The following is a 23,573-nucleotide window of genomic DNA, read 5'->3' on the forward strand; positions in this document are numbered from 1 at the left end:
TTTTTCGTTGCTACTTCATAACTGTAATGTTGCTACTGTTATGAATTGTAAATGTAAATATCTGATATGCAGGATGGTCTTAGGCGACCCCTGTAAAAGGGTCATTCGACCGCCAAAGGGGTCGCAACCCACAGGTTGAGAACCGCTGTGTCTAACCCAATCCATCCCCACAGTGTTTTTTCCTGTCTTCTCCCATTCTATATTTATATATCCTTTTTTCTACAGTGAGAACACGGGTTCCTATCAATATCAACCAACTAGTCATTTCCTCAATATAGTTTCAGAATTAGTTTTCCCATTCGACTAAAATAAATAAACCAACTAAAAGACTTCAGGATTTGTTTGTGACACTTTCTTCCTCTCCTACTCTGCCCCAAACAGGACAGTCCAATAGTGTGTCCACAAATTACTTGGATTAGTCTTCCTTTTTTCCTCCACTTCTTTTTTATTTTCAGCATAGTTGTAGTTTTTTACTTTTGACAATAAAGTTCATTTGTTTCAGTCTACTTATAGTTTTTTTTAAATATATTATATTAATTTTTTACATAGAGGAAGGGAGAGAGACAGAGAGTCAGAAACATCAATGAGAGAGAAACATTGGTCAGCTGCCTCCTGTACACCCCCCACTGGGGATGTGCCCACAACCAAGGTACATGCCCTTGACTGGAATCAAACCCGGGACCCTTCAGTCTGCAGGCTGACGCTCCATCCACTGAGCCAAACCGGTTAGGGCTGCTTATAGTTTTAAGTCCCCTACCGTACTGGTACTGTTTTTATTTAACCTTTTGAATAAGCAGGATATTAACATGCTATCAAAATTCAAAAATGGTATCCCAAAAAATATATTCCAAGAAGTGTCATGCCCTTTCGTATCTCATCCATCCCACATTCTTTTCTAACCTGTGTAGATTACTGATTTGTTTTCTACTTTATCCTTCCTGCATATGTTTTCTTTTCCCTTTTAATTACATAAAAGGTAGCATTATATATGCTCTTTTGTGCATTCTTTTTTAATATATTTTCTCCTAGAAATCACTCCAGATCTGTTTATTCAATAAAACTCCTAATTTATATAATTTCTAATACTTTGCAATTATTAATAATGCTGCAATAAAAAATATTAGCAAAATTATTTTTATATGCCATAAGAACTGGACTCCTGGATAAACTATAACTCCAATCTGTGCAGATTTTTACCTTTACTCTCATGTATATTTAGGTGGGGGTAGTGTGGGGGATATTTAATTACTTAAGCAAACATTAAATATTAAGAAACAAAAATTGTATTATGAAATAGTAAGATAGAGTATGATACAAATTACATAAAAACTCGAAGAGATGCACATATGCACAAAATGAGGGTTTTAATATTCTTCTCTGTACCTCTTTATATTTCTCAAGTTTAATGTAATCATCATGTATTATGTTTAAAATAAAAACAAATTATGTGTATTTGTAAACCATAAGGAGGGATTCTATTTCCGGCAGTGAAACTGACTTAGACACCATGATACTGTCCTTCTGCTGAAAACGACAAATGATGAGTTAAAATAAAACAAAATAGTCTATAGTCTTTTTTTTTTGTTTTGAAATCTATTGGGTTGACACAATACTCAATGGTTAAAACATGGTAAAAATGGAAATACGGGGAGGTAGGCATACACTCGCGTGTCTTCCAGGGGAGATACCAACCCTATAACTTAGCCTCAGTTTTCACAGCCATGTACCGAGCAGGCAGTGGTTTGCTAGAGCTGATCTGCAACTATACACATCTTTTCCCAAATTCACATTCAGTGACTTCATGTTGGTAGCCTGAAATCAGCCATAATATGAAATTGGAAAATATTACAAGTTGGGACATTTTTTTTTCCTGCTCTCGAGAGTCAATATTTTAAAGTATTTAACAGCACATCACTGAGCCCAAGGTTGAGAGAAACCCTGGGTATACTGAAGATAGGGAGTCTAATTAGAGACATCCACATAAAACTGCGATTCTGAAGAACTGCATACTTAGGATAAGAGTGGAACAGAATTATGCTGGAGAAAGAATCAGCAAGAAAATTTGCCGGTTTCAAACTTGATGCTGGGTGGAAATAAAAATATCTTCCCTGAAAATTTAACTACAAGCCCATCCTCATGAAAGTTTATGGACCTGGAACTCATGCTACCTATGCAGGTCACAAAACTTTAAGTCTAAAATTTACTTCACTGTGTTCCTAGGTTGACTGTATCTCCAGGCTTTATAGGCAGATTCAAATGGAAATCCTTTCTTTGGAAATCCATCTTCATCTTAGCCTCAGAAATTACAAGAAATAATGAAAATGAGCTCACACACACACAAAAATAAGGCAGCTGGAGTAAGAGCTAGCAAAAACAACAGACATCAAAATCTGAACTGCAAAATTAAAGTAAATGGTTGCCTTTGGGGTAGAGAGAGACATGGAATCACAGGGGCACACAGACATTCAAAGACACTGCTAATGTTCTGTTTCTTAATATGGGTGACAGGTACACAGGTATTTTATTTTTAAATAAAGTTATTATTTGGGAATACTTCTGGAAGTACAGAAAAAACCCCCAAACATAATGAGAGTTTCCATATACCCCTCCCCAGTTTACCCTAATTTTAACATTTTTTGTTAGCATGGTACATATGTCCAAGCTAAGAAAGCAACCTTGGTGCATTACTATTCATTGAAGTCCAGACGTAATTCAGATTTCACCTATTTTTATACCAATGTCCTTTTTTGTTCTGGATCCAACCCAGGAAACCACTTTGCATTTAGTTGCCATGTCTTCCTAGTCTCTTCCCGTCAGCGACCAGTTCTTAGTCTTTCCTTGCTTTTCTTGACCTCGGCACAGTTCTGAGGAATACTTGTTAGGTATGTTGTAGAATGTCCATTAGGTTGGATTTGTCTGATGTTTTCCTTATAATTAGATTGAGTCTATGGGTTTAGGTAAAGAACACAAGATAGTCCATGCTCATGTTGTATTTTTTTTTGCCCCAGCCATAGAATCAGACATTTCTCCAAGGATCCCTGGATTTTTTTACTGGAGAATAGTATTTACAAATCCAGATCTAAGCCTTCTCAGTGGACAAAGACAGAAAATAGATGTATGGATACTAATACATGTATACAGATATATCTGTAATTATTTCTGCATCTACCCATTTATACATATTAAACTAAACATAAGTTTATACTATTATCTCCAACTGTAATTCAGTGCCTACCATAGGATATAGTTTATATTCCCCTTTTTTTTTTTTTTTTTTTAGAGAGAGAGAGTGGAAGGGAGAGTGAGAGAGAGAAACATTGATGTGCGAGAAACACGTCAATTGGTTGCCTCCTACACATGCCCTGACCAGGGCTGGGGATTGAGCCTGCAACCAAAGTGTGTGCCCTTGACCAGAATCAAACCCGGGACCCTTCTGTCCTCAGGCTGACATTCTACCCACTGAGTCAAACCGGCTAGGACAGGGTTTATTCTAGCCACCACCCCCTTTTGTCTGTCTTGTAACACCCCTCTCTGAAAGCACCTATTTTTAGCATTTAAAAATATTCTCCAAGGAAGGAACCTGCAAGCTCTGCTCACACAAATGTTTAGATTGAATTTTTGATGGTTTACTAAAGAAATATTAAAAAAAACAGAAACTACATTGTTGTGACAATAAACTACAAAACTCTCTTTACATGCTATATCAACTATGTGATTAATAGCGAAGCTATATAGCTGGCCAGTATCCTAGATCTAAAGCATTTAATTTCAGAAGGATAGCTCCTCAAATTGATTGACAGATAAGAGAAGAATAAAATACTTCAGGTTGCTTATTTGCACTCTCTCTTTAAAAACAACAGAACAGAAGGCTTGGAAGTTTTCATTTTATTTACATTTAAATAGTGTGTTAAGTCTGTACAGATTTCACATACAATTTGAGAATCATGTCCCCAAAGGCAGTGTCATCTGGGAAAGCGGTTAACTATGTAGGTCTAAGCAGCACAATGACTTGGTGGAAGTATTACCAGCAGTTAAAGACTTTTAGTTTAGCTTTCTCCCCCTGGTGGTAGTGTCTGCATTGATAACATTTTTAAAACCACTAGGATAGTATCTTAATGTTTATGGCTGCTACAGTCAATTATAGGTAGGCAATTCTGGGATAGAAGTAGATTTAAATGAAATAGAAGCAGATCTCAAAACTCTTCTAAAAGAAGCACTTGTCTCCTATAGTTCCTCTTTTTTGTCTGAAATGCAATTATAACCATTACATCATTGTAAATTACATGCTGGGGTTATCTCAGTAGGTATCTGCCAAATGTAAAACTTACAGAAGGTCTTCAATGTAATAATGATGTTTTATCATTTTAATTACAAACTCTTTTAAAAACTCCCTAAAGTGTACCAATTGGGGTGGTCTAAATTAACAGTATCTTTGTAGCCCAAGGGTAGTAAAAATAAATTGAACTACCAAATTTCATCATACTTATAGCAGCTGTCTTCCTGCCTCTAGGAAGCTAAGTATTTAACAAAGCAGACAGCTTGGCATTGGCATCTGATTAGCAGTGTGTGCGTATTGTCAGATAGAATGTGCTTAGCTCTTTTGTTCTGAGGTTTGATTAGAAATCTGGAGAGCAATGCATTATGTAACTTTATTCTTAAGTCTTCTGAAAGGGTAAATAAACTGTGATGCTCCCTCAGGTATTGTACAGGAAAGCTTAATCAATGCTTTTTTGGTTAATATGCTTTATCAAACCCTAGAAAATCAAATAAAATACTATTTTTCTTGAAAATCACATCAAAGATTGATTAAACAGGCACATTTTAAAATAATTTTACTTAAATATTTTATATACTCAAAATGTTTTTACAATAGGGTGCTTTGAGTCATATTGAGTCCTGTAATGAAAATACTGTAGGTGGGGAGGAAGAATGGTCACTTTAAAGCACCTGATGATAAGATTCGATTTTTAAAAATATCAAGTCTAAATGAAGATTCAGAAAATTTTTTTTAATGCATATGGACATCTTATTGGAAAAAATAACACTGTCTTATAAGAATAATACTGTTTTGATGCAGGTGCTCAAACATTAAACTATAAAAGGGTGACTCTAATTACCTTCTCCCCACAAATTTCTTTGAAAATTTATTACAAATGATTGTGCTTATTGGCAGAGTTCAAAATCAGTAGAGTCCATGCAAACAATCTACTTCAAAAAGAAGTACATTCTTTTACTCTCAAATCCATCGAGGTAATCAGACTGGATGTTTTATTCAACAGGACTGAAGAAAATTGTTCTACAATAGGTTAATTCAAAATGGCAGCATAGAAAATGCATCTGTCAGTGGGGATCAAATTACAGGGCAAGCTCCTCTCAATGCTTAGAAAAACAAGTCTGCAGTTCTACAGATTATGTGCCTGTGTGTGTTTAAAGGGGTGGGAAAGGAGCTAAATATCTGAGCTAACCTCCAATTAAAGTCAATCATAAAAACAGCCAATTTAATGAGTGCGGATTTCTTTGGGTAATTATAACACCAACCACTTTTTTCTCTTTTAAATCTGTAATTCTGCCTTCTTGTTATTGCTTGCTTTGTCATTAATCGCCTCAGGACCTTGATTTCCTAGCAACAGACTGCCACCAAACATTTGGCTCCTGTTCAACATTTTCTTTGTGAAAAATGGCACTGCTGTTGCCGCCTGGGCTGCTGCAGCTAGACTGGCTGTGTAAGTGCTCTAATAATGTATTCCACTGAAGAAAAAAAAATCACATGATATGGGGTGCAATGACTGAGCTCAGTTAATTACTGAGCTGGGAAGTTTATCTACAATCTAAAAGCTGTGTTGAGGGGAAAGAGGATATAAGGATTAAAAAGGTGCTCCTTCCATTATCAATAATTTGCAGGTGAGAATTTACATAGAAATATTTTATTCTTGAGTTGACAGGTTTCTGTTTAAGTTTATTTAGGAAAGGGTACAAAAGGCCAATGTCCTTCAAATGTTGCTTGACAAATTCATTCTCTACAAAATAGCCCCAAACATACAAAGAATCACAGAACATTTAGCTGCAATTTTAAAAAGCAAATTAACCCATGTATCTGTCAGCTGTTTCTTTTCTACTTAAGGCAAAAATCATGTGCATATGTAAACATTCTATGAGATGGCAGAATGAAGTTTTCATTCACAACACGAACACTAGACATGAGGAAAACAGAATTCAAAATACTGTGTTGTGATGTACTGTACGTTTAAATAACTATTTTATAATCCATAATGGGGGGAAAGGTACTTATCATTATTTCTAAAATGATTCAATTGAGATGGAAAAAAATAAGATTTCATAATTGGAAACTTAGTGATAAAGTAGATATTTTGCCACTTTTTACTTGGTACATTTATCAAGATTCTCCATGCCTTAGAAATACTACCATTCCCAGTAATGATAGTTATGGAAATTAACATGGCATGTCAGATACGGTTCATTGATACCTTGCTTTAGTTCTCAGGAATATGGCTTTTTAAGACTGGCATGTTTCAGGATTGCTGTCAGGATATGATAATTTAATATACCCAAGAGTACACTAAGTATTATGGAAGCATCTGTGAAATTAATAAATCAATGGACATGCCAATTCTTACTAATGCCTACATATTGTATAAAAAACTTCCCACAAAGTATAGCCCCAATTCAGCTCATCTTAGGAAGTGAAAATGCTACAGTCTACCTGAACACATCACAATGACCACCTTGACGAAATGAAATAAAAATGACATTAGGAGATATTTATAAAGGAGCACTAAGCATTAAAAGATCATAGGTTACGTTCAAGTAGTTAAAATGTACAGATATTTTTAGAAGAAATCAAATGAATTAAAGATATTCAGATCATTTTTATAGAATTCTGCTTACTGTTGGCACTAAACCACATCATTTCACCATTAAGTTTGATTCCTCACTTTAATACATTTTTACAAAAACCAATTCTTGGTTGATATAAGAAAGCAAGTGTACATTCACAATCATAAGAGTTTTAAAAATCCAGCACGGATTTTCAAAAATTCCACAATTTCTAATATGGAACTATAACTGGAATTATACATCTGTTTAATTTGCTATTTACTATATGACAGAGGTTCTTTTTTTTTTTTTAACTTCAGGAGTTTGTTGATTTAAAAAAAAACACATATATTTTATTGATATTTTACAGAGCGGAAGGGAGAGGGATAGAGAGTTAGAAACATCGATGAGAGAGAAACATCGATCAGCTGCCTCCTGCACACCCCCTACTGGGGATGTGCCTGCAACCAAGGTACATGCCCTTGACTGGAATCGAACCTGGGACCCTTCAGTTCGCAGGCTGACGCTCTACCAACTGACCCAAACCAGTCAGGACTATATGACTGAGGTTCTTGACCTGGACTCCATGAATAAGCAAAAGCTTTTTGAAATATATGAACTTAGGAAAATTTTATTAGTAAATAAATTTGGGGGCGAGGAGGGTATAAAACTCAGAAAAGATAAAGAAACCATTACACTAAGCATATCAATATACCTGAGAAATGCTAGTTGACACTTGCAAGTAAAATAATATTTTAAATTCAATTTATTCCATTATAGCTGCCAAATAAATGTTAACCTTACAAGGAGCTACATATGTATAAAAATAATTATTTTTGAGGGATGAATAAGGGAATACGATGTTCTTTTACTTTATTACATGTGTATCTTTCTGGAAATAAAACAAATTAAAAATTTTGGTGGGTAATTCTAAATGTTATATTTTATTTGATCGGGACTTCCTATAACAGTAATATAATAATACACAGTAATTGTAAATTCTTTATAAAATGAAAAAAGAAAGGAATAGTTAGGAAAATACACAAAATGACTAGTCAGGACAGCAGAGTTTAACAGGGTTGGAAGGTTGGGCAAAAAGTAGATGTTTGGGTGAGGGTATTATAAGGGAAGATGGGAGTTACAGAGAAAAGTATTCAAGGGTTCTCACAATTAAAGAAAAACTTGTGCCAGAAATATGTATAGAAGAAGAATGTAATTTGTAAAAGCAGCAATCTATCTTTCAGAGTGTCTTCAACTATTTAGAATTTACTAATGTTCCTAATTATATTAGGACAATGTCAGTGAAAACAATAATATATGTTCTAGAAGTTTAAAAGGTTCCCTATAGCTGCAAGAAGCTATTTTCAAGGGATACAGAGAAAACATGTGAGAAACACTAAATTGTACATTTTAAACACGTGAACTTCATGGTAAATAGACATCACAATAAGCTGTTATAAAAAGATTAAATCCAATTCTATTTAGGATAGGGACAACAGAACATATGGGTTAAACCACTATAAACTGTAGAGATTCTATAATGTGTACAGTAAAATGTTGGAAAATAGATACACTTCTGCAGATACTAGAATGTTTATGTCCAGTTTATATACAATTTCAAAGATATGACAACTAGAATGTAAAAATGTATATTGCCGTCAAAATATTTATAAATTATCCCTCTCTTAATCATGTTTATTAAAGAGATTTAGTAAACAGTTCATTTTCCCAAGCAACTGCTGTATGGTCTGAAATATATAAATAACGTAAATGAAGTGGAAACATTTCAGTAGATGGTTTGTTAATTCATTTTGGGCTCTGTATAAGGGCCTACTGTCTTAACAACTAAGTGCTATACATATGTTTATTTTCTTAAAATTCTAAGGCAATTAGCACATAGCGTGGTTTCCAACTTCACATAAAATTCCAAGGCTTCATTATAATGCCACAAGTCTAAAACACAAAAACTTCCAATCTTTATCTTTAAAGCTCAAAGCTTCTTTAACCAACGCTATCTTACTCCTACTGAGTAAGTAAAAAGATTATGCTGCTTAACTAAAAATAACCTTACTTTAATATTCCATATATTTCTCCCGTTTTAGTAGAGAGCTTTACTTTAGATAGCTGCCAAAAATAAGACTTAAGAAAATTACAGAAATATAGGAATAAATTGCTCAACTTGAATAAAGTATTTATCTATAAAAATCACAGCGTATTAGTATCACTAAAAAATGATACTGTTAGACTTTACCTGCAGGGGGGGGGGGGAAAAAACAATTCTAGGCAAATTGGAAATGAATACAAATAGAATTTCTATAATCACACTATCATTTAAAGAAATTTCTAGCAACAAAGATTGTCACTGTAAAGGAAGAAGTAAGAACAATACTCATTTGTGTAACTAACTGAACATTAATAAAATACGGATAATTTTTTAGAGTTAAAAACTGAACTCTAATGCTAATATTTAAGAAGAAACATAATTAACAGTCTTTTTCTTATATCTCTCTATATTATATCCGAGTAAAAGAAAGATGTCTTTATCACATAGTTTTGGGCTTTACTTAAAGGGGTGTCAAATTGGCACACAAAATTCTAAACTCATGCATGATCAAGACTCGTGTACAGGAAGTATACACAAACATGAAATACATGAAATTCTCCAGATATATAGAAAAAAATCATATATTTCTTCTCATTTTATTTTTTGAATTTATAAATGTAATAGTTAAGGTCACTTGCAAGGACTTTTTTCATATGAAGGATTACCAATTCACAGGTAATCCTTAATTGAAGCAGTTCAGAACAGGATGATCAAAAACTTGAGCAAAAAATACCAGGAAAAAGTCAAATGGTGATCAATGATTTGACCAACATAATGGGAATTCCAATACATAAGAGTTCAAAAATTGAATTCAGAACAGGGATAAAATGGAAAGTCAGAAGAAGTTCAACCATCCTACCTCCTCCTTATGTAATAATCTCAGAATATTATAAAGATTAAGAAATTCCAAAAATTGCTTTGAATTCTATCTAAATGTTTTATAAAGAACTGTAACATCTTAAATCATCATTCATAAAATAGCTCATATTTTAACCCTTTTTGGTCCAACATGGAGGCTGACTCAACAGACCAGGCGCTAGGAGCAGGTCCAACGTCGAGCTGAGGTCTAGTGAGACAGATAACTTCAACATTCAATCCTGTCAATTAATTTGGACCAGACTGTTTGAATTCCAAAAATAAAATTGGACCGCAAAGGGTTAAAAATCCATCAGTTTCCATACTCTGACAAAGTATATATCCTGTCTTATTAAAGGGAGAATATGCAAATTGTTTCATCACACCTTGCACAAGACGGCCCCCAAGGGAGGGCAGTTGTGGCCCCCCAGGCCTCCAGGGGAGGGAGGGCATTTGGGGGGGACCAGGCCTGCAGGGGAGGGCAGTTTGGGGGGACTAGGCCAGCAGGGGAGAGCAGGTGGGGGGGGGGGGGATCAGGCCAGCAGTGGAGGGCAGTTAGGGATGACCAGGCCTGCAAGGGAGGGCAGTTGAGGGAAACCAGGCCTACAGGGGAGGGCAGTTGGGGGCAATTGGGCCAGCAGGGGAGCAGTTAGGTGTCAATCAGGCTGGCAGGGGAGCAGTTAGGGGGTGATCAGGCTGGCAGGCAGAAGCAATTCCACAGGGATCGGGCCTAAACTGGCAGTCGGACATCCTCCGAGGGGTACTAGATTGGAGAGGGTGCAGGCTGGGCTGAGGGACACCACCCCCAGTGCACAAACTTTGTGCACTGGGCCTCTAGTATATCCTATCTAATAATAGACAAACATGGTAATTAACCATACCTCCGACACGCTTCCCATTGGCTAATCTGGGCGATATGCAAATTAACTGCCAACCAAGATGGCGGCCGGCAGCCAGGCAGCTGAAGCGAACAGGAGGCTTGCTTGCTCCAGTGATGGAGGAAGCCAAGGTTCCCCGCCTGCCGCCGCCCAGCTCTGAGCTGCACTCTAAGCAACTATGTTGCAATTATAGGAGCTAAACAATCCCCAGAAACCTGCTTTCAGCCAGCCGGGCCTCAGAGCTGGAGTTGAAACAGTGTTTCAATTATAGAAGCTAAACAAAGCCCAGATACCTGCTTTCAGCAGCCGAGGTCTCAGAGCTGGAGCTGAGCCTCAGAGCTAAAGCCGGCTCTCAGCTCCAGTGACAGCCATAGAAGGTAAATAAATCGCAGAATAAAAAAAGAAAAAGAAAAAAAGGAGAGGTTGGAGCTTCAGTCACCCACCAGCCTGAAAACGGCCCTCAGCCCCTCACCCAGACTGGCCAGGCACCCCAGTGGGGACCTCCACCCTGAAGGGGGTGTGACCAGCTGCAAACAGCCATCAGCCCCTCAACCCAGGCTGGCCAGGCACCCAAGCGGGACCCCCACCCTGATCCGGGACACCCTTCAGGGCAAACCAGCCGGCCCCCACCTGTGCACCAGGCCTCTATCCTATATAGTAACAGGATAATATGCAAACTGACCCTAACAGCAGAAGGACTGGGAATGAATGGTCACTATGACACACACTGACCACCAGGGGGCAGACGCTCAATGCAGGAGCTGCCCTCTGGTGGTCAGGGAGCTCTCACATGGGAGAGCTCTGCTCAGCCACAAGCCAGGCTGATGGCTGCCAGTACAGCAGCGCTAAGGATGTCCGACTGCGGTTTAGGCCTGCTCCCCGCTGGCAAGTGGACATCCCCTGAGGGCTGCTGGGCTGCCAGAGGGATGTCTGATTGCCATCTTAGGCCCAATCCCCTGGGGAGCGGGCCTAAGCCAGCAGGTGGTCATCCCCTGAGGGGTCCCAGACTGCGAGAGGGCACAGGCCGGGCTGAGGGACCCCCCCTTCCCCTCGAGTGCACAAATTTTTGTGCACCGGGTCTCTAGTATATATATAAAAGGCTAAGCGCATAGGTATAATGTGCACTGACCACCAGGGGGCAGACACTCAACGCAGGAGCTGCTGAGCAACAGCAATTTTGCAGAGAGCCTTCTCCCACTCTGGGACCCCTCAGGGGATGTTGCAGAGCCAGTTTCAGCCTGATCCCTGGTGGCCAGGCTGAGGGACCCTACCTGCTGGAGGGACCCTGCTCACTCTGCAGACGACCTGTGAGCCACAGTGAGCCCCAGGTGTGGCCGACTGGGGAGGGACTGCAGGAGGTTGGCTCCAGGGTGTGTCTGGCCCATCTCACCCAGTTCTGCCCTGCTGGCCACCTTATAATTAATTTCCTTTGAATGTGCAGGAATCCGTGCACCGGGCCACTAGTATTCATTAGAATAGCACAATTTTAAAGGATGACGTAATAAGGGCTTTTTCTATGGTCTAATAAGGTTTAAGGCAATGAGGTTATATAATTGTCTATATGTTAATAAGATTCCTTCAACTGAAAAAAAATTTGGGAGGGAGGATAGTAAATCTCAAATATATATAGTCATTGCTATCTTTCATTTCCTTTTATAGTATTCCAAATTTCTAATAGGTTAACATTCTAAGACAAATTCATTCACTTTCACTATAAGCCTTTAAAATCTTTTCATGACAAAGGTAAAATTGCCAGATGGATGACACATTTTAGCATAATCAAAAGAATCTTTCATAATTTCTAATAAAGTTTTATGTAAGCATATATTTTTTTCCTTTTTAGATATATTTTTAGTAATTTCAGAGAGAAAGGGAGAGGGAGAGAGATAGAAACATCAATGATAAGAGAGATTCATTGATTGGCTGCCTCCTATATGCCCTCTACTGGGGGTTGAGCCTGCAACGCAGGCATGTGCCCTGACTGGGAATCAAACTGTGACCTCCTGGTTCACAGGTAAATGCTCAACAACTGAGTCACACCAGCCAGGCGCATATCTTAATCCTCACCCTAGGATATGTTTATTGATTTGAGAGAGAGAAGCTGGAGGGGGGAGAGGGAAGGAGGGAGAGAGGGAGAGAGGGAGAGAGGGAGAGAGAGAGAGAGAGAGAGAGAGAGAGAGAGATCCATCAGTTGCTTCCCATACCCACCCTGACTGGGATTGAACCCACAACCTAGGTATGTGCCCTGACCAGGAATCTAACTCGCAACCTTTTTGATGTTACAGGATGATGCTCCAAAAAAAGTAAGCAACCCAGCTGGGCTGTAAGCATATCTTTTTGTAAATATTGTGAAATGGTAAACAAATCCAAAAAAATAGCAATTGTATATTTCATGATACAATTTGTTATTCAACATTTTACCTTTTTAACATGTAAAATTTCAAATATATTATTTTTTAGATTAGATTTCTTAGTTTATCATGTTACTTCATTTTAAGTACTTTAGTTATTACTTTCAGATTACTGATAAAGATACTGAAACTGAGTCTAAGTAACAGTTCTAATAAAAATTATTATTCATGTTGTCAATAAGAATTTTAGTAGAAAACCCAACCAGAGCAAAGAGATAGAGAACCCAAAAATTATTACTGATTACTACTTGTCTTTTATAAACAAATACTCCTTTTTTTCCAAGTATGAATTCTATTCCTTTCCTCTAAAGTTTTATACTTCTCCAAATTATAATTCCTGCACCTGCCTGTAATCATACCTTTCTTGATCCCAGAAGGCAAACATTAGTAACACTTGAAAACCATACCCTCACAAAAACTATATTCCCCAAAATGGTAAGATTCTAGGCTGAGGAGAGATAAAACCAAGATGGAGTTACAACATAAATACAGACAGAGAAAAAGGAGATCTATAATAAACCATGGGAACTGAAAAAAAATCACAGAAAGAAGGAAGCAAGCATAGGTACCAAAGGAAAATTCAAACTCCAAGTCCCATATTCTCAGATAATTATTGACAAACTATAATTCACTATTCTTTCATTTATAGTCAAAAGAAAGCTGGACTGGCTATATTAATACCTGTGTTTCACACAGAGTACATTTTGAGACAAAATCTATTACCAGGAATAAATAAATGGTAATGGGCCAAATAATCAATCCTACATTTTTATGCACTTAACAGAGTTTCAAAACACAAGAAGAAAAGTCTGATAGAACTGTGAAAGGAATATACAAATTTATAATGTATAAGAGGAAGTTCTCCATGTTTAGAAAATAAACAACACACTTCAAAGAAGAAAGCAAAGAGGAAGTAGAAAGTATTACAAGCTGAATGAAAATGAAATGTCAAAATTTGTGGGAGGCAGCCAAATTAATGCTTAGAGAAAAATCTATGTAGCATTAGAAGTCTATAGTAAAAATGAAAAGTCTCAAATCAACGAATTTCATTTTCTTTTACCTTTTTATTGAATTTACTGGGGTGACATTTGTTAATAAAATTATAAAGGTTTCAGGTGTGTAGTAATTAATTTTTCAATGAATAAGAAAGGACACAAATGCAGCTGACTTAGTTTATGTAAAATAAGTCACAAAATACTGAAAGCTTTTGTTAAACCTATTTCTTAAATATCTGATTAATCTCCAATGTTTAAAATTCTCCCTATAATAAGCCTAAACTTGCAAGCTAATTTGTGCTTTACAGTGTAGTTGAAACTTGTAAGGAAACTTTTTCTCATAAAAAAAGAATTATTAGAAATAATGCATAGATTTCTATGCAAAATTCTATTGATATTATGGTATATCTTTTTCCACCCTTTTACTTAAAACCTACTAATATTTTTATTTTAACATGTATTTATTTTTAACATGTATGTATTTATTTAAGTATAACTTATTTGTGTTTATTTGTGTGCATGTCTCATAGGCAGCATATTGTTGGATCTTATTATTTTGTACAATGTTACAAAGTCAACCTTTAAGTTGGGATGTCAGAATGACTGTCATTAATAAATCAACAAACAGCAAGTGTTGGCAAAGGTGTGGAGAAAAGAGAATACTCATGCACTCTTTGTTGGAATGCAGATTGGTATAGCCACTGTGGGAAACAGTATGGAGTTACCTCAAAAATTAAATATGGAAGTTCTTTATGACCTAGCAATTCCACTTCTTGAAATATATCCAAAGAAACCTAAAACACTAATTTGAAAGAATATATGCGCCCCTATGTTCACTGCAATTATTTACAATAGCCACAATTTAGAAACAGCCCAAGTGCCCATCAGTAGATAAGTGGATAAAAAAGCTGTGGTACATTTACAAAAGGAAAACTACTCAGTGGTAAAAAAGGAGACCTTACCTTTTTCAATAAAATTCACATAGCAGGGGGTGGGGGAGACAAAGGAAGAAGAAGATGAAAAGAGGAGCAAAGGAAATCCAAAATAAGCAGAAAAGAGGATTAATAAAGAAAAAAAAATCAACCTGGACTTAGATTTCCCATAAAACATGCTAGAAGACAATAAAGCAATGTCTACAGAGTATTTTGTTTCACAAAATATTACACCAAACATGTCATCTATATATATAAACGGCTAAGTGTCCATCTGTCCGACTGGTAGCTATGACGCACACTGACTACCAGGGGGCAGACGCTCAATGCAGGAGCTGCCATGACATGCACTGGCCATTTAAAAATAAACATCACCACGGATCTGGCGCCGACAAACCAACACTCGGCTTCTCCCAAGTGGGACACAGGCCCCACCACCAGCCCAGAGCCACACCCCACCAAATCGCAGCCAATGCTGCCAAGACCCCATGGCATAAAATACGGCCCAGAGCCAGATCAGCCCATAAACGGTGGCTGTGGGTGCTGGGTAATGATGTCACATAGCAACTCCGGGCTTCCTCTCCCTAGCCATGACTAGCCTCCTTGTAGTTTCTTCAGCCCAGGAACCTGACTTGCTTTATAGCCAGGTGGAAACATTTTACATTTTAACCAAATGTCTGTGAAACGTTTTCCTGTGCCTCATCTCATTTGATCCTCACAGATGTCCTGGAGGAGATAGATAGGAGACTTGGTGGAATCCTATTTTCTTTTCATTAGACAGAAAACGGAGATTTAGAACACTTAGAAACTTGACCCAACTGAAAAGAAGTAAGAAATGGTGGAACTTGAAAATGACTTCAGGTTTTTTCATGCGCAGAATATAGTCAAACACTGCTACAGTTAAATATTTTACCCTTTGTTCTCCCTACATGATCTACATTAATAATCTGATTCGTGTGGATATTTACTTCTGTGTTGTGGACAATTACCTGAAAGAGAAGTTGGGGTGCTTCACTGGGCTGGAAAAAGTTAGGTAAATCAGAAAGCAGGTTTAATCAAGCAAATTTATTCTATAGATATAAAAGGCTAAGTTGACTCGCACACACGCGATACATATAAAGCTCTAGCTGGTGCCAATTGCACATGTGTGTTTCAATCTGTCATTGTCAATTGTGAATTTGGTTGACATTACTATTATAGAGAAAGGGCAAATAGCGATATTAAAATATTTCTTCTAACATTTCTTCTAATATTTCTTCCTTTCAATGTGCATGAATCCATGTACCAGGACACTAGTTCCTATATAAAAGCAATAAAAAGTAAATAAAAACTCAGAACACAGGAGCTCTGAGTCCTTCCTTGGGGAAAAATGATGATAAAATGCAGCTAATTGAGGGTAATAAAAATAAACAATAAAGAAATGGGGGTAATTAGTTGGAAAGCATTTAACTCATTTAAATGTAGAATTGAGGCTGTAAGAGTTATGGTTATAGAACAGAATGCAAGTGTTTAAAAACTGAAAATGCAAAAATAAAATTATAACTACTCCAAATCAAGAGGAGACTGAAACACAGTGCTAATTTTCATATGTTTGTTTGTTTAAGATTATTATAGTTTTTTAGAAAGAGAGGAAGGGAGAGGGAAGGGAGAGAGAGAAACATGAAACATCGAGGTGAGAATGAAACATTAATCAGCTACCTCCTGCAAACCCCCTACCAGGGACTGAAAATCACATGCCCTGACTGAGAATCAAACCCAGCAACCTTTCAAAGCACAATTAACTTAGCCACACCAACCAGGGCTAATTTTCTTATTTTTCATAGCACATAAATATTGCCTTAACAAGAAAATACAAAGTTTAGAAAAATTATTGTCTCTAATTTCCTATCTTGTTCATAAAACTTTCCTAAATATCATAGTCTTAGGGGGCTATTATAAGAAATAGTTCCTGGAAGAAAAGATTATATATATCTACACTAATAAAAGAGAAACATGGTAATTAGCGTACGGCCGCTACCCTTCCCATTGGCTAATCAGCATATCCTTATGCAAATTAACTGTCAGCCAAGATGGCGGTCGGCAGCCATGCACTGAAGCGAGCAGGGAGGCTTGCTTGCTTCAGTGACTGTGGACTCCAACGTTCCCCGCCTAACTTGCTGGCCTCTCAGCTGCAACTCTAAGCAACTATGTACTATGTTGCAAATAAGAAGCTAAACAAAACTCCAGAAACCAGCCAGACTGAAAGCCAGCCGGACCGCAACATTGTATCGATGTTTTCAGCAGCGAGGCCTCAGAGCTAAAGCTGGCCCAGAATGAAAAAAAAAAAAAAAAACAAGGAGCGGTTGGCAGTCACTCGCCAGCCAGAAAACAGCCCTCAGCCCCTCACCCAGACTGGCCAGGCACCCCAGTGGGGACCCCCACCCTGATCCAGGACACCCTTCAGGGCAAACCAGCCGGCCCCCACCCATGCACCAGGCCTCTATTCTATATAGTAAAAGGGTAATATGCCTCCCGGCACCGGGATCAGCGTGACAGGGGGTAGCGCCCAAACCCCCTGATCGCCCTGCGGCTCTGTGTGTGACAGGGGGCGGGGCCACAACCTCCCTATCCGCCCTGCTATGTTCGTGACAGGGGAAGGCGCCCCAACCCCCTGATCAGCCCTGCTCTGTGCCTAATAGAGGGGAGCTCCCCAATCCTCTGATCGCCCTGTGGCTCTGTGTGTGACAGGGTGCGGCGCCCCAACCCCCTGATCAGCCCTGCCCTGTGCCTGATAGGGGGGAGCTCCCCAATCCCCTGATTGCCCTGCAGCTCTGTGTTTGACAGGGTGCAGCACACCAATCCCCTGATCGGCCCTGCTCTGTGTGTGACAGGGTGCGGCGCCCCAACCCCCACCTCCCCATGGGCCCTGCTCTGTGTGTGACAGGGTAGAGCCATAACCTCTCCATCGGCCCTGCCCCGAGTGTGACAGTGGCGGCGCCCCAACCCCCTGATCGGCCCTGCTCTGTGGGTGATAGAGGGTGGCGCCCCAACCCCCCTCCACCGGCCTTGCTCTGTGTGTGACAGGGTAGAGCCATAACCTCCCCATTGGCCCTGCCCTGAGTGTGACAGGGTACAGCGCCCCAACCCCCTGATCCGCCCTGCTCTGTGTGTGACAGGGGTCGGTGCCCCTACCCCCTGATCGGCCCTGCTCTGTGCGTGGCGGGTAGAGCTCCCCAACCCCCTGATTGACCCTGCTCTGTGTGTGACAGTGTACGGAGCCCCAACCCCCTGATTGGCCCTGCTCTGTGAGTGACAGGGGGCAGCACCCCAACCCCCTGATCGGCCCTGCTCTGCGCGTGACAGGGGGTGGCGCCGCAACCTCCCCATCGACCCTGCCTTGAGTGTGACAGGGGGCGGTGCCCCAACCCCCCAATCGGCCCTACCCTGAGCGTGACTGAGGGTGGCATCGCAACCTCCCGATCCACCCTGCTCTGTGCATGACAGGGAGGCACCCCAACTCCCCAATCGGCCCTGCTCTGAGCCTGACCAGGGGCTGCACCTAGGGATTGGGTCTGCCCTCTGCCACCCAGGAGCAGGCCTAAGCCAGCAGGTCGTTATCTCCCGAGGGGTCCCAGACTGCGAGAGGGCACAGGCCGGGCTGGGGGACCCCCCTCCCCACCCCCCGAGTGCACAAATTTTTGTGCACCGGGCCTCTAGTATATATATATATATGCCAATCTGCTGCTCAGATGAAGAGAATCTTGAGATTTATATTTTTAAAAATGTAATTAGCTATCACATAACTAGTAATCCTTAATCACCAACTAACAAGGAATTTGGTTTAAACATGAAAAAAACTGAGTGTACTTGTTATAAAGGTAAAAAAAAAAAAAAAAAAAAAAAGATGCCAACACTTTATTTTAAACCAAAAAAGAATGTTGAATGGAGCACATTCCGTTTCAGTTTTTTTTTAAATCAGGCAACTTTTTGATGTGAACTCTGCATTTTAGCTTCACTACATCATGTGACAAAGAAAACGATTAAGGTTTTGAATTATCTTAATGCTCACTACTAATTTTTGGAATAGTGGAAAGAAGAATTGGTGAATATGTAGATCTGGTTTATCCTATATAATAAAACCCTAACATGCAAATTGACCCAATGGCAGAACAACCGGCTGCTGTGTAGGAGCTGCTCCCTGGTGGTCAGGTGCTCCCACAAGGGGAGCGCTGCTCAGCCAGAAGCCGGGCTCACGGCTGGCGAGCTCAGCAGCAGTGGCAGGAGCCTCTCTCGCCTCCACTGCAGGTGGGCGGTAAGGAGTGAGGGGTCCTGTACTGCAAGAGTCCCAGATTGCAAGAGGGATGTCTGACTGATGGCAGGCGGACATCCCCTGAGGGTCTCAGACTGCAAGAGGGCGCAGGCCTGGCTGAGGGACACCCGAGGTAAAATGCATGTGCTCTTATTGGCCCCAATAAATATTGGAAAAAAGATTTGTCTAAATAGTGTGATATGAAAAGTATCTACTTGCACAAGTGCACGAATTTTGTGCACCAGGCCTCTAGTTTTATATAATGCAGACAGATGTCTTAATTTTGGAAACTTGTTGAATAGACATATTGAGTTGCTTCCTTAGATCAAGAACTTTTGGTAATTAAAGGGCTCCCAGAAATTTAACTTGTTAAAACCTCAGGAGTTTAAAATGATGATGTGAGAAGACTGCTGATTCTATGGAACTTAAAAGTAGGAAGGAGTCCATCTATTTGATTAAGTACAGCTACACCTACTCAATCTAAAATTTTGTTTTGAAAATAGGCTAAGAAAAGACTAAACTGGATGCTCTGTGCTCAACAAGAATTAAAGATTTAAAAGAACTGCAGAATGTCTACATGAAAATAGTATTACATTTCAGAAGATATTTCACAGATTTTAATAAATAAAAATTATGCTCTTAGTTGTTAGCAAAATAAATATTTGTTGAACGTCCACCAACAGTGACAGCATCCCAGGTATCTAATATATGTTTACTATTCTCAGAAGTATTTTAAAATAGCCAAACTCTGAGAAATTTATAGATTTACCTGGCAATGTAAAAGAGCATTCTTTTTATGAAATTGTTGAAATAGAAGCTAAAGGCTAAAAGCTATTATCAGAGATATCAACCAGAATCCATTCTGATATTTGTTTCTGGCTAATACACTACACATGTTTCAAGAATAATTCTATTTTCTTTATTCACTTGTCCAAAACTAATCACTCCATACTTTATACAAAATAGCACTGGTATAAATAGTTAATACTCTTACAAAAATTTCATTCACCCTAAGTTAGCTAGATGCCTTATAGTAGTACATAATTGCTGAAACTATGAGTTGTTTGCAAGTTAGGTCCATGCTGCTATAAAAATTCCCCATTCACTCAAACTTGGCAATATGGCTTACATGTGCATAACTGTTAAAACATGAGTTGTTTCCAAGTTAGTTCATGATCTGGGGTCCAATTACATACATTTAAATAGAGACAATTGTAACTGTCAGTTAAAATACTTTTCCATCATAATATATTGTCATATATCATAGTCAATATAAATAATATAACATAATTAATGTCACAATTTAAATCATGTACTCTTTGAAAATCAGACTTTCAAATGTCAGGTGGTTTGAAATACTTAATAAATCTCCCTAAAAACCTTCACTACAAAAATATGCTACCAAGACATTAACAAAAAAAAGAGAACATTTTGCAAAATAAAATTAAATAGAAGATGATTAACAGAGAAAATTTTTTAGTTTTGAAATGTTTTTCTCATATACTGGCAGAAGAGGTAAAATGTCTTTCCTCTAAATAATCCTCTTAATGTAAGCATTTATTTGACATTTATCAAGGGGTAGGGTTTGCTATACACTGGAATCAATAACAACCTTGTAAAGCCTACAGCAGTGCACATAAACATGCTGTAGGAGACATTAACACTAGACTGAAAGAAATAATTATATTTTCAATAAGCACGTTCCTATTAGATAATCAATTTTTTACACGTGTTACCAGCAGTTTCACAGATCAGGTAGTGAGTGGCAGAGGCTGTTATATCAAAATCATATATTATATGCTTCTGAGGTACTTTTAATTTTTCAAAGGTATCTACTTATTTTTAGTCAGCCACATTTAACTCAGATTATATAAAAACAAAATATTCGTGGGGTGATTTATTCAGGAGGATTTTTATATCAGTCTTATCTTAGAAATAAATTCTTAACCAATTACTTTCATGTCAGAAGACTTAATAATTCTAATTACATGCTGCCCTTATTCCCAGATTTAAGAGATTTGTCACAATCAATATTTCTGAAATATTAAATTAAAAGGTATCATGGTAATTACTATGGAATAAATAGCAATTAGGATTTTTTAGGTAAATAAGCTCAAACTGTTTGCAGTGAATATTTAGAATACTAATATTTCTCCATACAATGCATGCATTATTCAGAAGTAGCCTAAAAATATAAAATGTAAATTCACAGAATTACTTCAAAAGACCTTAAGAAACAGATTTTACAGGAATTTGATACTTGGTTAAGCAATATCTATGTATAATGTATCCCAAAAGAGGTAGACTTGAAGGTAAATAATACAAATTATGTTACCATAGAATGATCATATTACTATTCTGCATGTTAAATAGTGAACATATGCTTTGAGAGGGGTAATTTGCAGGATAAGTAAAAGACAATTATTTAAAAATTTACATCAGCTAACAACTATAATTTATAGTGTAAACATGTACCGGAAATTTGAATTAGATAAATACTTACTGCTATATAATAAACTCTTGCCTTTTCTACTAACATCCAATTTTTCTCCATATCAAGATGTTTTTCTTTTTTATAACAATTGGCAGCAGCAAGATTAGCTACAAGGGACCTAAAATAACAACAAAAAGCAAAGTAAGTTTTTTTGCCCCAGATATACAACTTATTCCTTTTATTGCAAATTTGTCATATACTTCTATACAGTCAATTAACAATATTTTTTGATACTTATGTTTTATATTTTATTTCTTCAAAACTGTTGTATATTGATTTTAAGAAATGTAAATAAAATGAATTTTGTTTTGAGAACTCCTGAGACTTCTATGTTGCCTGTGAGATAAACAGAGATATTAATCCTTGTTCTAAATACCACCTGGTATTTTGAGAAACTGGCATTTAAGTTTCTTTTTAATATTTAAATGCTAAGATTATCTACTGTCTACATTTTAATAGTTCAAAATGCAGTTACGAAATAAAGCTATAATGCCATTATGCATAAAAAATATTCAAATAAAAACTTCAGTTTTTAAGTATCAATACACTATACATTTCTTCTTTAACCTAATGCTTTAAAAGCCAAGTATGGGATTAATTTTACAAAATACATATAAAGACTATATTTACTATGTGAAAATAATTTGCCAAGCATTAAATGTTAATGACTGGAATAAATTTAGTTTCTACAGTTGAAACCTCCCTGCCCTGGTCCAGTTTTGCAGTAGAAAAATCTAAGCAGGATACTACATTTAAAATCTTGCTACAAGTGCCTCACAGTGCTTTTTATTATTGCTCAACAATTAAACTTAATAATTATTTACATTACATATGAAATTAATAAAAATATTTTTCCTCCTCAGAATTTAGAAAATAACTTGACAGTTTTTCACTTTTTTATTTGTTAATTTTTAAATATATATATATATATATATATATATATATATATATATATATTTAATTGACTTCAGAAAGGAAGGGTGAGGATATGAGAGACAGAAACATCAGTGATGAGAATCATTGATCAGCTGCTTCCTGCAAGTCCCTACTGGGGATAGAACCCAAAACCCAGGCATGTGCCCTGACAGGGAATCAAACTGTGACCTCCTGGTTCATAGGTTGATGCTCAACCAATGAGCCACACCAGCCTGGCATTTTTCCACTTTTGTAATCAATAGTAGTTACGGTACAAAAATCCTCACAAATAAAATATCATCTCATTACTTAAGATTGTGGTAATATGATTGGTTCCTCTTGTTAAGAAAAAAGTAAATCAATTCTCTTCCAAAACATATTTCTGTTCATATGCCAATTGACTACTGAGACTATTTGTTTATGTTCAATTAGATGAATGAAAATAAGAGTAATATGCATCAATATATTTATATGCAAATAACTATATTACAAAATCAGAATAATTAGTCCTGATTTATACAGAATATTTAAGTAATCATGACTTTAGCAAAATTTTGACAAAAATGGTTACTAAATAAAAGCAAACACTTGTGGTATCAATTACTAAACTCTATTTTGATAATAAAACTACTCTTTGATAGGAAACTACTCAGTTTCTCCAAAAGAAAAATACAAGTATTCTTACTATCCAAATGTGTTTGGTTCGGAGTTTGGAGAATGAGAACTTGGATTAAGAAAATTATTGCATTATCTAAACTCTTTGATTCCTGCGTTTTGGATAGTGGTACTGAGAGTTACCACCCCTATCTAAAACAATTTATCCAAATATGTTAGGTTCCACAATTTGGATAATGAATTAGATAGGGA

The 23,573-nt window shown here is 37.6% G+C and overlaps 1 protein-coding gene across 2 annotated transcripts in view; it reads right to left on the reverse strand.

Moving 5' to 3' along the window:
• ADK (adenosine kinase) overlaps nucleotides 1-23,573 on the reverse strand; it is a 448,784-nt gene that overhangs the window by 216,037 nt on the left and 209,174 nt on the right. For both annotated transcript variants that reach the window (XM_006090233.2, XM_023755075.1), the window contains one exon: nucleotides 21,801-21,909. In XM_006090233.2, the coding sequence (XP_006090295.1) occupies nucleotides 21,801-21,909 (109 nt within the window). The remainder of the gene's footprint in view (nucleotides 1-21,800; nucleotides 21,910-23,573) is intronic.

Source organism: Myotis lucifugus, unplaced genomic scaffold, assembly GCF_000147115.1.
Source record: "Myotis lucifugus unplaced genomic scaffold, Myoluc2.0 scaffold_69, whole genome shotgun sequence".
NCBI classification, from domain to species: domain Eukaryota; kingdom Metazoa; phylum Chordata; class Mammalia; order Chiroptera; family Vespertilionidae; genus Myotis; species Myotis lucifugus.